The sequence below is a fragment of the Neofelis nebulosa genome, chromosome 13 (genome assembly GCF_028018385.1).
Source record: "Neofelis nebulosa isolate mNeoNeb1 chromosome 13, mNeoNeb1.pri, whole genome shotgun sequence".
In the NCBI taxonomy this organism is placed as follows: Eukaryota; Metazoa; Chordata; class Mammalia; order Carnivora; family Felidae; genus Neofelis; species Neofelis nebulosa.
Genome location: NC_080794.1, coordinates 64,563,998 through 64,576,948, shown reverse-complemented (window position 1 = coordinate 64,576,948; position 12,951 = coordinate 64,563,998). Strand labels below are relative to the sequence as shown.

The 12,951-nt window shown below is 38.1% G+C and overlaps 1 protein-coding gene across 7 annotated transcripts in view; it reads right to left on the bottom strand.

Moving 5' to 3' along the window:
* Positions 1 to 12,951, bottom strand: part of BTRC (beta-transducin repeat containing E3 ubiquitin protein ligase) — a 183,782-nt gene that overhangs the window by 116,851 nt on the left and 53,980 nt on the right. For 5 of the 7 annotated variants that reach the window (XM_058697540.1, XM_058697538.1, XM_058697537.1 and 2 more), the window contains exon 2: positions 3,442 to 3,549. The exons of the other annotated variants lie outside the window; for them this stretch is intronic. In XM_058697540.1, coding sequence (XP_058553523.1) covers positions 3,442 to 3,549 — 108 coding nt within the window. The remainder of the gene's footprint in view (positions 1 to 3,441; positions 3,550 to 12,951) is intronic. 7 annotated transcript variants of the gene reach the window in all.

Here is a 12,951-nt window from a genome sequence, read left to right as displayed (position 1 = left end):
ATTTTTTCCTATTAGTTTTGTAACTTTAGCTTATATATAGGTCTATGATCCAATTTGAGTTAATTTTTATATATGGTACAATGTAATAGTCGAGGTTCATTATTTTAGACATAGATGTCCAATTGCTCCAGCATGATTTGTTGAAAAGATTGAGACCAATGCATCTTAATGTAACAGAACACAAAAAGTGTGTACGTTTTAGATTCTATACTGTAACTCATCTTTAAGAAATTACAACTAACTGGGGTGCCTGGGTGGCTCAGTCGGTAAAGCGTCTGACTTCAGCTCAGGTCATGATCTCATGATCCATGAGTCAGCACAGAGCCTAGAGCCTGCTGCGGATTTTGGGTTTCCCTCTCTCTCTCTGCCCCTCCCCTGCTCGCTCTCTGTCAAAAACAAAAACAAACAAACAAAAAAACCATAAAAAAAATAATAAAGAAATTACTAACTGAAAAGGGTATTAAAGCACCCCTCTCTTTTTAAACTATATATCTGTATGAGGCTGGATACTTCATATATTTCGACCAAAACACCACAACACAACAGATTGCAGAAACAGAAATGAGAATCCAGCTGCCTTTCATTAATCCAGACATTATTTGCACTAGCATGTAACGGATTTATTACAGATACTTTAATAAGTTAATACTTAAATTTTTTCTCAGTTCTAATTTCAAATAGTGACTATCAGTGCATATAACCCACATAAACAAAAGCATTCTGCTGGCCTCAATAATTTTTTGGAATGCAAAGGAGTTCCAGACCAAAACCAAACGACCACAATCTGTCTCTTCAATTACTGAAATCATCCTTGTGATAGCTAGAGTTAATACATCTAAAGTGGAAATCAAAACTTGTGTTTAAGTCCTTTCGACAGCTTACTGCTCTTCTTAGCATCAAGACTAACCTGGCCCACAAATCCCGCATGACCAAACTTCCCAGTCTTTCCTAGCTCCATTCTCCTCATTCTCTAAAATAATAGTGTTTTTTCAGTAGAGGCCTTACATGCAACAAGCTCCACCAGTCTCCAGAGCCTTTGCATTGCCTCTTCCTTAAGCCTGAAATGTGTTCCCCTCCCCTCTTTTGCCTAGTTAATTCCTACTCGCCCTTTAGACCTTAACTCAATCAAACGTTACCTGATTTTCCTTACCCTCACCCTCAGGTTAGATCAAGTTCCTCTTTTATGTATTCTTACAGCTCCTCTATATTTCTGTGATAGGATTTTTCAGTTTGGGAGTTAATACTTTGAGGATTATGTGATTTAATATAAATATAATAATCATACACATAACTATTAAATAAAATTTTGCCTATGTGCCATATGCAGTTTTTCCCAAGGTCAATAGTGCTCATTAGATTCTCAAAGTAGTCCGTAACACCTGTGTAGTGAAGGATTAACCTTATCAAAGATAGGCATGGCCTTTTCCTTTGGCTATCGGGAAGTGGTATCTAGGCTTCTGGAACTTCTTACCTAACAGAAGTGTCTTTCTTCCTGCGGCTTCTGGCCAATGGACAAATGGGATTTAGAGTGGGGGCTCTGAACCATACTTTATCAATTCCTATCCGGAGAGGAAACTGAGGCAAAAAGCATTAGTGTGACCTACAGGAGGGGCTAGAGACCAGCAGTCAGCCATGCAGGCAGTTTGTAATTGAGCCCCAACAAAACTGTAGACACCAAAGACTTGGGTAAATTTCCCTAGCTGGTAATACCCTGTGTTGTACTGTCATACACTGTGGCCAGGAGGCAGTAACGCCATTCCTGAATCCATGGAGATGATGACAGGAAGTTCTATATTTGGTCCCTTCTTGAATCTGCCCTATGTGTCTCTTTCCTTTGGTTAATTTTAACCTGTCTCCTCACCCTGTAATAAATTCTAAGAGCTTTCAGTGAGTTCTGTGAGTCCTTTTTAGTGAATTCTCAAGCATGAATGTGGTCAAGGGGACTCCTAAACTTGCAACTGGTGTCTGAAATGAGGGCAGTCTTGCAGTGACTATTCTCTTGGAGTTTGGAGTTTGGCTAAACTTATTACAACCCAAACAAGATTAAAAACCCACAGGTTAGACCAGGAGTTCCTCGAGAGCAGAAACTTTATCAATATGACATGTAGTAAAAAAAAATTTACAATATTTGAAATAAATTGATAGGAAAGTAGCATTCCCTAACAGTAACAGTGGTAATGTTAATAGTAATGAAGATGATAAAAACAGCAACCATTTACTGCATGCCTTTACTGCAGTCTCTGTTTACAGATGAGGAACACAAGGATTAGAGTGAAATGGCTTGCTCGAGACCATACTAGTGACAAAGACAGTATGTAAGCCCTGATCTAACTAATTTTAAGGCCTATGCACTTTCCTATATTGTATCTCCTAAGACAAGCAAAGGAAGTTTAATATTCTATTTTGCAAAGAACAAATACAAATATCTAGCGTTATCACCACTAAAATTGTATCATTAAAGACTAGCAATTGTCAGCACAATCCAAAATGTGGAACACTTAACTTTGTCTCTTCTAACTAAGACGACAGTCTACGCATTCTGATGCTTACTTATAACTTGCCTTTGAAATTCTTCTAAATAGAATATGAGCTACAAAGGTTAAAAACAAACCAAAAGCTAACTTGTTGTGTATTGCTATCAAATGCTAAACACAAACTGCAAATACCTGAGGTGGATAGATAACATTTCTACCAAGAAAATATATAGTACCCAGATTTGTAAGCTACGAGCATCAAGTGCTTTCTTACATTTTTCTCTACAAATTTTTCATTCTCTCTATAGATTTCTTTCACATCCTAGAACTGTCCTGATATTCTCTAAGAAAGGCTGAAGGGAACTAGAATCTGTCAGTTCATGCAAGACAAGCTGGACTGTTTCAAGCTAAATATTATACTCAAAGGTCTTTAAAAGGCCTTTTCACCTTGAAACTAGACTTGTTAGTCAAGAAATAAATAAACACAGATCTTACCCCAAAATATATATATAGCTGTATAGCAACCAGGAGACACTCTGAACAGAGCACTTTTTATTTTTAGTAATCATAAGAAAAACACAACGTGTTCAGGCAACTGGCTGTAATTAATTAATCGATTACATGAATTGGCTTTATGTAGGTCCAGAACAAACATTACATAATAAACACTATTTGTTGAAATTACTTTAAAATTCACTATCATACTTCCACTAGATATGAAAACAGTCAAGTTGTGCTATGTCAATTCTGGCAAACCAATCACGATAATAAAATTGTCTTAAGAGTGGAATGGTCTGGGTCTACATTAAAAAATAATAATTAAAAGAGTACTGAGTGATGTGAAATACAGGCAATATGAAGGAGAGAAAGTGAACATAAGTAGAGCACAAGAAAGAACGAGGACACGCTAATGAATCAGACATACACACTAATGCCCGCAAATAACCCACAGAGACAGAGAAAGTACCTGGAAAGCTGTGAGTGCGCCAGTCCCTGGGTTATACAGGCATCGCAGCGAAGGCATGCTGTCCGCCAGGCTGGAGCAGCCCAGCCACAGAGACCTGGGCATAGAGCACTGCAGAGAGAGGACAACTATGAGATGGGACAGTATGAGACAGGATGGCACAGATTACAGGAATTTTCAAAGCTTGGCTGAATGTAATACTCCAGTCGCAGCTGGCCTTTATGATAGAAACATATTCAAGAAACATACTACTTACAAGTTCTAACCCCAGAGAGAACCTCAAAAGGGGCACTAGTGGCCAAAAGGCAAGGGGAAAGAAAGGAGGTTACAGATCAAAGAAACAAATATCTAGTGAAATTTTTTTCTCTGTTCTTTTACGTAGGAGTCCAAAGGAAATCTACTTCTTAATCCAATAATCAATTCTTTTTCTCTCTACACCTCAACTCATCTCCCATAAATTCACCACAGGGTGAGATACTGCACAGACTAAACAGCAAAAGGAACCCTTCATGGTAGCATTTCATTATTAGGAATGGTAAATTAGAAAACAAAATACAAGAGAAAAGTTGGTGTTTTTTAGAAGGTGGGGAGGAGGAAAAGAGAAAGAATCATACCCCCACAGCTTTGACAGCGACCAACTCTGCACAGTTTGCATATGTTTTATGTATCTTGTTAGTCTGCTATTCATTAACCGAAATGCATAGTTACCATAGCAGCTGCCTCTTCATCTTTCCAGATGGATTGGGGGGCGGGGAGGGGGGGCAACTCAAACAGAAGGGAAAACAACAAAGGAAGAGAGAACAAGGATGGAAAAAGAGAAAGAAAGAGAAAAATAGAAAGAACCCAAAAAAGTTACTGGTATTAAAACCTCCTAAACAGAAAGATATGTGTGAGTATAAATATACACAGTGTATTCAGTAGCAAAAAAGAGTAGAAATGATTTCTAGTAACATTAATTAAATACTATCGGTGTTACTGCTCCTATAATCTTATAAAATAATATATCTTTTAAAAGAATTTTTACATGCTTCAAGTTTCTCTAAGTGTATCCCCACCGAAGGTTTGGTCCATCAATTTGGGTGCTATTACAATCTAATAGTACTAAAAAAACTAAACACCTGATCATATGTAAAAACAGGAATACATATTTTAAAATATAGCAGTCAATACACATAATATTAAACTTGAAATTATAACTTTTGAAATATTTAGTATCATGGGACTTTTTTATTCTTTTTTTTTAATGTTTATTTATTTTCAAAAAGAGAGAGAGAGAGAGGAGACAGAGCATGAGCAGGGGAGGGACAGAGAGAGAGGGAGACACAGAATCCGAAGCAGGCTCCAGGCTCTGAGCTGTCAGCACAGAGCCTGATGTGGGGCTCGAACTCATGAACAGCAAGATCATGACCTGAGCTGAAGTCGGATGCCCAACCAACTCAGCCACCCAGGTGCCCAGGAATTTTTTATTCTTAAAATACCCTAGTTGTAGAAATTAATATTAGGTAACAAAACATGGTATTTATTGCTCACACTCCCTATAATCGATATAAGAAGTGTGCAATGCAAACGACTCCAAAAAATGATCTGGTCTAGATCCTGCTTTCAGGTCATTATTTCCTCATTTTACAATTAAGGTGACTGATACCCAGGAAAAATTGAAGTATTTATTCATGATCATGAATTTAGAAAGCAGAGAAGTAGGTACGGGAAAACTGGCCTGTTGCTTTTTAAGTGCCCTGCCTCCCTCCATCCATCCCTAGGTCATAATGTGGAGACATGAGACTTCAAAGAAGGGTATCTGCTAAAGGCATCACTGGATAACACACCAACCAAAATAGCTACGCTGCTTTCAACTACTACAACAATCTCCTGACTTTGTTCACTGTTCCCAATGTTCCTTCACCACAAGCTATAATCCATCCATTTTATGAAGAGCAACTAAGTAGAATAATTGTGTTCAGCTTACTATCATGTCACTCTCGCCAATAATTCATAATGGCTCCCTCTATCTACTGTATGAAACCCAAGCACTCTATTGATCTGATCTTTCCCTACTGCCTACATTAACACTTTCTCTGTCCTTCCAATTGGCCCTGGCCCTCTAGCTAATAACTAACTTGATATTTTGTTCAAATATCCATCTTACTCCCATCCTTTGAACCTGTAATTTCCTTCTCCCTTTCATCCTACCAATGTACACCTCCCATTTACTTCAGCTCTCCTTAGAACTATTTATACTAATTTCAGTCTCATTCAGTAGGCCTCAGTAGCAGAGATTCTCATATTGTCAGAAGGCAATAGGGAGAAGAGATTAAGGGGGAGCAGGACAAAAAAAGTTTCTTTCTCCCTGAGAATCGCTGTTTTCATATTACTGCTCTACCACAGAGGTTATAAAGTTCTTCGCTAAAGTATTTTTTTAAATAAATGATGTTAAAAAATTTCTAAGTCTAGGGGCACCTCGGTGGCTCAGTCACTGGTTGAGTGTCCAACTCTTGATTTCAACTTAGGTCATGATCTCACAGTTCGTGAATTTAAGTCCCGCACGGGGCTCTGCACTGACAGTGCAGCGCCTGCTTCAGATTCTCATTCTCCTTCTCTCTCTGCCCCTCCGCTGCTCACTCACTCTCTCAAAAATAAACATTTTTTTAAAAAAATTCTAAGTCAGAGGTGTCTGGGTGGCTCAGTTGGTTAAGAATCCAAATCTTGATTTCAGCTTAGGTCATGATCTCAAGGTCATGGGATTGAGCACCACGTCAGGCTCGATGCTGAGTGTGGAGCCCTGCTTGGGATTTCTTCTCTCCCTCTCTCTCTCTGTCCCTCCCCTGCTCATGTTCTCTCTCTCTCAAAATAAAGAAATAAACATTAAAAAAAAAAAAGTTAAAAAAAATGTCTAAGTCTAGGGGTACCTGGCTTAGTTGGAAGATCATGCAACTCTTGATCTCAGGGTTGTGAGTTCAAGCCCCATGTTGGGCATAGAGATTACTTAAAAAAATAAATTTTTAAAAAAAACTTGTAAGTCTAATTTTTTAGTCATTTATTCAACAAATATTTATTGAGCATTTTCTTTGTACTGTTCTAGAGACCAGGGATAGAACAATGAACAAGAGACAAAAATCCATTCTAGTGACATTCTGTCAAACTTAAATTATTCTATGTTTAAAATCTTTAATGTAAAAAACAAAACCACAAAAATCCAAAAACTTGTTTTTGAGAGTTGAGAGTTTCTCTCATGGTTAACGAGAGACACTGCCCATTATAAAGCAATCGGTTAAAGTTCTATGTATGCCAGGTAGAAAAGAAAGTCTCATCCTGGAGAAGGGACTGAATTTCAGAAAACTGGTAGAGTAAGGGAGAATAAAAAAGAGAGAATGAAAATACAGTAGAGGAAAAAGGAAATGGTAGAACGAAAAAGCAGTAAGCACTGGAAGACAGCTTTACTTCCCTTCGTAAGAGGTATACGGCTCATGCGCTTTATGCCACACTGAAGCCATCTGCATGATCACTTCCTTTTTATTAACTATGCATATTTGTTTGTATTTGTGAACACTCCCTGGTAAGTTTTTAAGGCACTCTTTTTGTAATGTTTTGTCTCCTTCATTTTATATTAGATCCTGCGTTATTTTTGCAGTATGTCCTTGATTAATTATTATAACTTCCTTACTATTACTCATTCTAACACTCTTCCTTATTCATTCATCCCTATCCTCCATCGAAACTCCTAACTAAGAATTTGAAAGGACTTAGCCCATCCCTTTAAACTAAAATTTCAAAATAAAATTATAATCAATAATGAAACAAAGACACTCAGAAAAGCCACTAGATATACTGGGATGATTTCTAAAACAGCATTAACTTGCAAACACCACGCAGACGATGCATTTTCCATTATTACAAGACAATTGGTATGGGTATGAAAACTGCACTTGCATATAGTCAGATCTGAGCATTATCATAAGATTTTACACATTATAGCTCAATTTAAAAACCAATTTGAAAATTGGTTTGTATTATAACAATTAATCTTACCCATACTGGTAAATGCCACTTAAAAACATTGAAGAAAAAAATTTAATCACAAAATTAATGGAATAGGCTGTAACTTCTACTCTACCTCTTTCCCTTCTATCTTCACATTTAGGAGTATTTTCTAAATGAAGGGGGAAATCAAAAGAAATTTGGGTAACAGGTGGAAGTAAGTAAGTAACAGGTGGAAAGGAGTGTCACTTTGGTTACTATTCTTATGTATTCTATATAATTCAGGGCCATCCTGATTGGTTAATTTCTGACAAATACCTAAGACTTCTTTTGTCCTTCAATGTTTAATATATAATCCCCTTTAAAGCTTACCTTTAAAACCCTGAAGAGCACAAATAGTTTTCTACTTGAAGTTTAGGCTGCAAAATATTTAAATTTCTAAGGTTTTCTCTCTACATTAAAAAAAATTTTTAATTAAAAAAAGCAGATTCGTGGGGCACCTGGGTAGTTCAGTTGGTTAACTGTCTGACTTAGGCTCAGGTCATGATCTCACCGTTCCTGAGTTCGAGCCCCGTGTCGGGCTCTGTGCTGACAGCTCAGAGCCTGGAGCCTGCTTCAGATCCTGTGTCTCCTGCGCTCGCGCACCCACGCGTGCATGCTTTCTCTCTCTCTCTCTCAAAAGTAAACATTAAAAAAAAAAAAAAAAAAAGGCAGGTTCTAGAGACATCTGGGTGGCTCAGTCAATGAGGCATCCGACTCTTGATTTTGGCTCAGGTCATGATCTCAGGGTTTCATGAGTGAGAGCTCCACATCGGGCTCTGTGGACTGGCTGCTCAGAGCCTGCTTGGGATTCTCTCTCCTTTGCTCTCTGCCCCTTCCCCACTTGTGCTCTCTCTGTCTCTCTCAAAATAAACTTAAAAAAAAAAAAAAGCAGGTTCTAATAATTTAGAACTGCAATCTAGCAACTACATCCTCACATTTAAATATTTAATTTCTATTAACTGTTAAAGAGCTTGTGAATGACCTACTCCTTAAATGTTACTCCTATGCAATCTCAAAAGATACAACAGTTTAGATCATACGTGTGCCTTCATCCTGTACAAATCCAGCCCTACACAGCACATGTTTGTCTCTTCAGCTTTCTCCATTTAACCTCATTCCAACTAACTCTACTCTGCAAAATCAAAGAAAGTTGAAGGCCATAATAATTACAACTGAATTCTGTTATCCAACTGAGTAAGTTTACCAGCTTTTGAAAAGCAGACACAGCATTTTAAAAAATCCTTGAACATGTTTTCTACTACTTGGAAGAATCAGAAAGAGATTGAAATGTTGCAACAAAGGGCCTCCAGTGCTTCAAGAAGAATATACTACCGAGTGCCCTTCAGGTTCAACAGTACAAATTCATTTTCACAGAAAAACTGAAAACCTTGACTCCTCCCCCTACTTGGCTGCCTAGAGAAAAGTCACAGTTCCTCTTCACTGATAGAGAGCCCTGCAGGCAAAGGGCTGGCCTCAGCATTTACTATATGAAAGCTGAATGACAAAATCTCCTAAACTCAGGTCCCTGTTGGTCAACTTCTAGGAGTAATAGAAGCTATAATAATCAACAATAAAAAGATTGCTGCATTGAGAGTTTGTGTATCCTTAAGCCATGGAATAGAAGAATTCCCTTTTCACTACTATATCAACTAAAAAGTCAGGCCAAGAGAACTACAGTATTCCATAGGCCATGTAATAGATTCAGAATCTACCTATACAAATTCAATGATTGCCTCTTAAGAATCCCAATTGAGTTCACTCACTTTAAAAATGAAACTCTACATGTCACATAGGATAGTCGTATCTGCCTAGCCTTATTGCACAAGGTTGTGATAAAATTAAAATTAAAATAAGAGTACAAAAGAAAAAACATATAAATTGGCATCATTACTAAGAACAGAATTCCATGAATGTCACTTGCATTTCAAAATGTTCTGGGAAGCCATTGCGAACCGCAGACCATAGAATCAATACATTAATCCGTCAATCAAATACTTACTGTTCTTTACCAGAATGGATACATACGGAGTACAAGAGAAGAACCAAAATTTATCAGGCATAAATTGTGCTAGACCCTTTAAATACATTATACCATTTAATGACTACAATCCACGTCAAAGGGTTATTAATATTTCACTTTAACTCGAGAGTAAACTCGAGTTCAGAAGAGTCACAGTAACTACATGGCAATGACAGAAATAAGACCCTAATGTGTTTGTCTACCCAAACCCAAAGATTCACCACAACAACAACCTGTTCTCAAGTAGTTTACACTCTATCTTAGGGAGATAAATTAACCAACACAAACAGTAACTGCAAGGAAAAACAGAAGAATGTATTAAATTGTGTTAGACAACAGCTGCTGTATAAGTTTAATTAAAATTTAGAAAACTTCAGACACAGCCTTTAATTTTATTGTAGCACTTGTTATTATTATATGTAATTTAATTATATATTTGCTCCTCTATCAGCCTGTAGTCCTCAGAGAGATGAGTCATATATATATATATATATTTTTTTAATCTCCAGTATCTGGTCATAGTAGATACTCAATAAATGTGAGCTTATGGTGAGAGATCATGGACAGCTACATACCACAGAGAAAGAAACATTTTTTACTTATGGAATAGTAAAAACACTGATAAAATAACAATGGTTACTTTACTAACACCAATCTTACTAGACTGGAAGATCTTACTAGACTGGTGTTAGATAAAGCTCTTTCACAATTCATTATCTTACTTACCTGTAAAACAATCTAGCAAGGTAAATAACATCCAGAGGGGTTAAATAAATTAACAAAAGTTGATGGGTACCTAGCAAGCAGTAAAAATGGGATTCAAAACTAGGTATTTTAGTACCTAGGATAGTCCCACATAAAAATGGCACTTAAAAAGGAATCCCACCCAGGAGGCTGTTGTAATCATCAAAGTAATGGCCATGGAGAAGATAAATGTACATCAAAAGAAGAATCAACAGGACTTAATGACCGACTATAAGGAAAGAAGGAGTACAGCCAGAAATGACTGTAAGATTTCAAATTTGAAGGACTAGAAGGACGGTGGTAGCACCGTTGGACAAGGCAGGAGGAAAGTGAGCTAGATAAGCTCAGAAATCATTAATTTGACATGATAATACACCTCTAGTATGTAAAAATTTAGCGTGAAAGCTTGGATATAAACGTGTAAGGATTACATAGATGTGGGAATCACTGAGTTCTACATAAGCCCTAGGTTAAAAGCATTTGCTGTAAAAATACTAGTGAGGTTTTTTAAATAAAATTTTATTCCTCTTTCCTTGTCTCCTTTCCTACTTGAAAAATTCAACAGCCATTAAGTAAGAACAGGCTAAGCGGGCATCCCGCTGAGCGGTAGAAGTGGTAGCTGTAGTGACCCAATACAGGCTTTTGGAGTCCAAGTAGTATGAGAAAGGTGTCTCTGAGGGGTTAGAGGCCCGCCACAGTGTCAGAGCTCAAGCTGGGTGAGGGAAAAAATATGCACAAGACGGTGGCCTGGCAGGGGGTACCACACCCTAGTGGACTGAGAAAGGCTTCCACATGGGGGACCAGAATGGCAGGAGCAGGATGATGAGGCATGTGATGGAGCAGGGCAGGGCAGGGCAGTGCAGGAAGGCAGGGCAGCAAGGGTTCCCAAAGTGAACAGAAGACATTTATTGAGAGTGGAGGGATATTGGCCCAACACTGAGTTTCAGACCCAGTGGGATAAGCAGGGTGGAGGGGCAGTGGCCCAGAACAGTGTTTCAGACCCAATGGGAGAGGAGCCCAATGCAAATAATCAGAAACCTAAAGAGTAAGGAAAACATCCACACAGAATATGAGGTGGGGGATGAAGAGCCTTCTACTAGCAACGGGAGATGAGTTATATAGGAGGATTGATCAAATAAGGGGGTAGATCAAATACTGAGGATAGGAGCAAGATTTCTCATAATCAAAGTTACAAGATACAGAAAAGAAAAACTGAATGAATGCTATGTTGCTGAACTACAATTAAAGATATTGTGAGCTCAAAGCTTACAGTACGTGGAGAAATTTCTAGGTAAATGATGTATATGTATGTGTACATACATACACATTACAGATACAGGTTTCCACTGCTATCCAAAAGTAGAGTGTTCCTATGAAACCTTTCGTAAGCCAAAATGGCATAAAGCAAGGAAAGAATTACCATGAATTTATATGGAAACATTTTTAGTGTTCCCAGACCCAAAAAAAATAACCTCTCCTAGGATCTTCTGATACCTCACAGCACATCTTGCTAATGGACACACAAAATAAAAGGAGATAAAGCAGGGGCGCCTGGGTGGCTCAGTCGGCTAAGCGTCTGACTTCAGCTCAGGTCACGATCTCGCGGTTCGTGGGTTCAAGCCTCGCGTCGGGCTCTGTGCTGACAGCTCAGAGCCTGGAGCCTGTTTCAGATTCTGTGTCTCCCTCTCTCTCTGACCCACCCCGTTCATGCTCTATCTCTCTCTGTCTCAAAAATAAATAAACGTTAAAAAAAAAAATTAAAAAAAAATTAAAAAAAAAAAAGGAGATAAAGCAAAGATGTTCATAAAGCTATGGAGGCTTGATGCTGAGATGCTGAGTATAATTCTTGGAGAAGGAGCATGACAGTGCCGCTCTTACTGCTCCAGGGAATAGTACGCTCCCTCTACCACAATTGACAGCAAAACAAATACCGAATGCTACTTTTACTTGTCTCCTTTTTTCATAAAAGTGAGAATCTCCTTCAGATTTCTTTTGGTTAGTGAAAACAGGTACTAATGTAGGTCTTTTATAAAAGCAAAATGATATGAAGCAGGAGATACCTGTACACAAAAACACACCCCTGTTCTATCATTTGAGAAGGCTCACTAACTGTAACCCCCTAATAGCAATGAATACATTTAACGATCCTAAATAGCACTCTCCAAGCTGCTTAGAACAATGGCTGAATCCAGGACTCGGGCAGGAAAAAGTTTAAGATGAGCAAAGAACATTTTCTCATGGTACTCAAAGGATAACGGAGACATGGCAAAATGACATGGGGCCAGTATGAAATGCTCTCACAGGATAAATTTGAGACAAATCAGATATCAAAATAATGATAATAATGGATTATAACTGTGGTAGGCAAAATGTAACATACTCCCCAATGATCCCTACTTCTTGGCATTCACAACCCTTGTGTAATCCTATCGATGCCCCTAAGTATGGGACAGCCTAATACCTTCTAAGTTACATAAAACAGTAACTTCCATCTTACTAACAGACACTACTGCCTTCTTGGCTTGGATGTATTAATGAAGCAAGTAGTCCACATGGCAAAGAACTGAGGATGGCCTCCTACCAACAGCCAGCTAGGAATTGAGGCTCTCAGTCCAATAGCCCTTAAAGAAAGGAATTCTGCAACAAACAAACAAACAACAATGACAACAACAAAAAACATGTAAGCTTGCAAGTGGATCTCTCCTCAATCACGCTTTCAAATGAGACCTCAG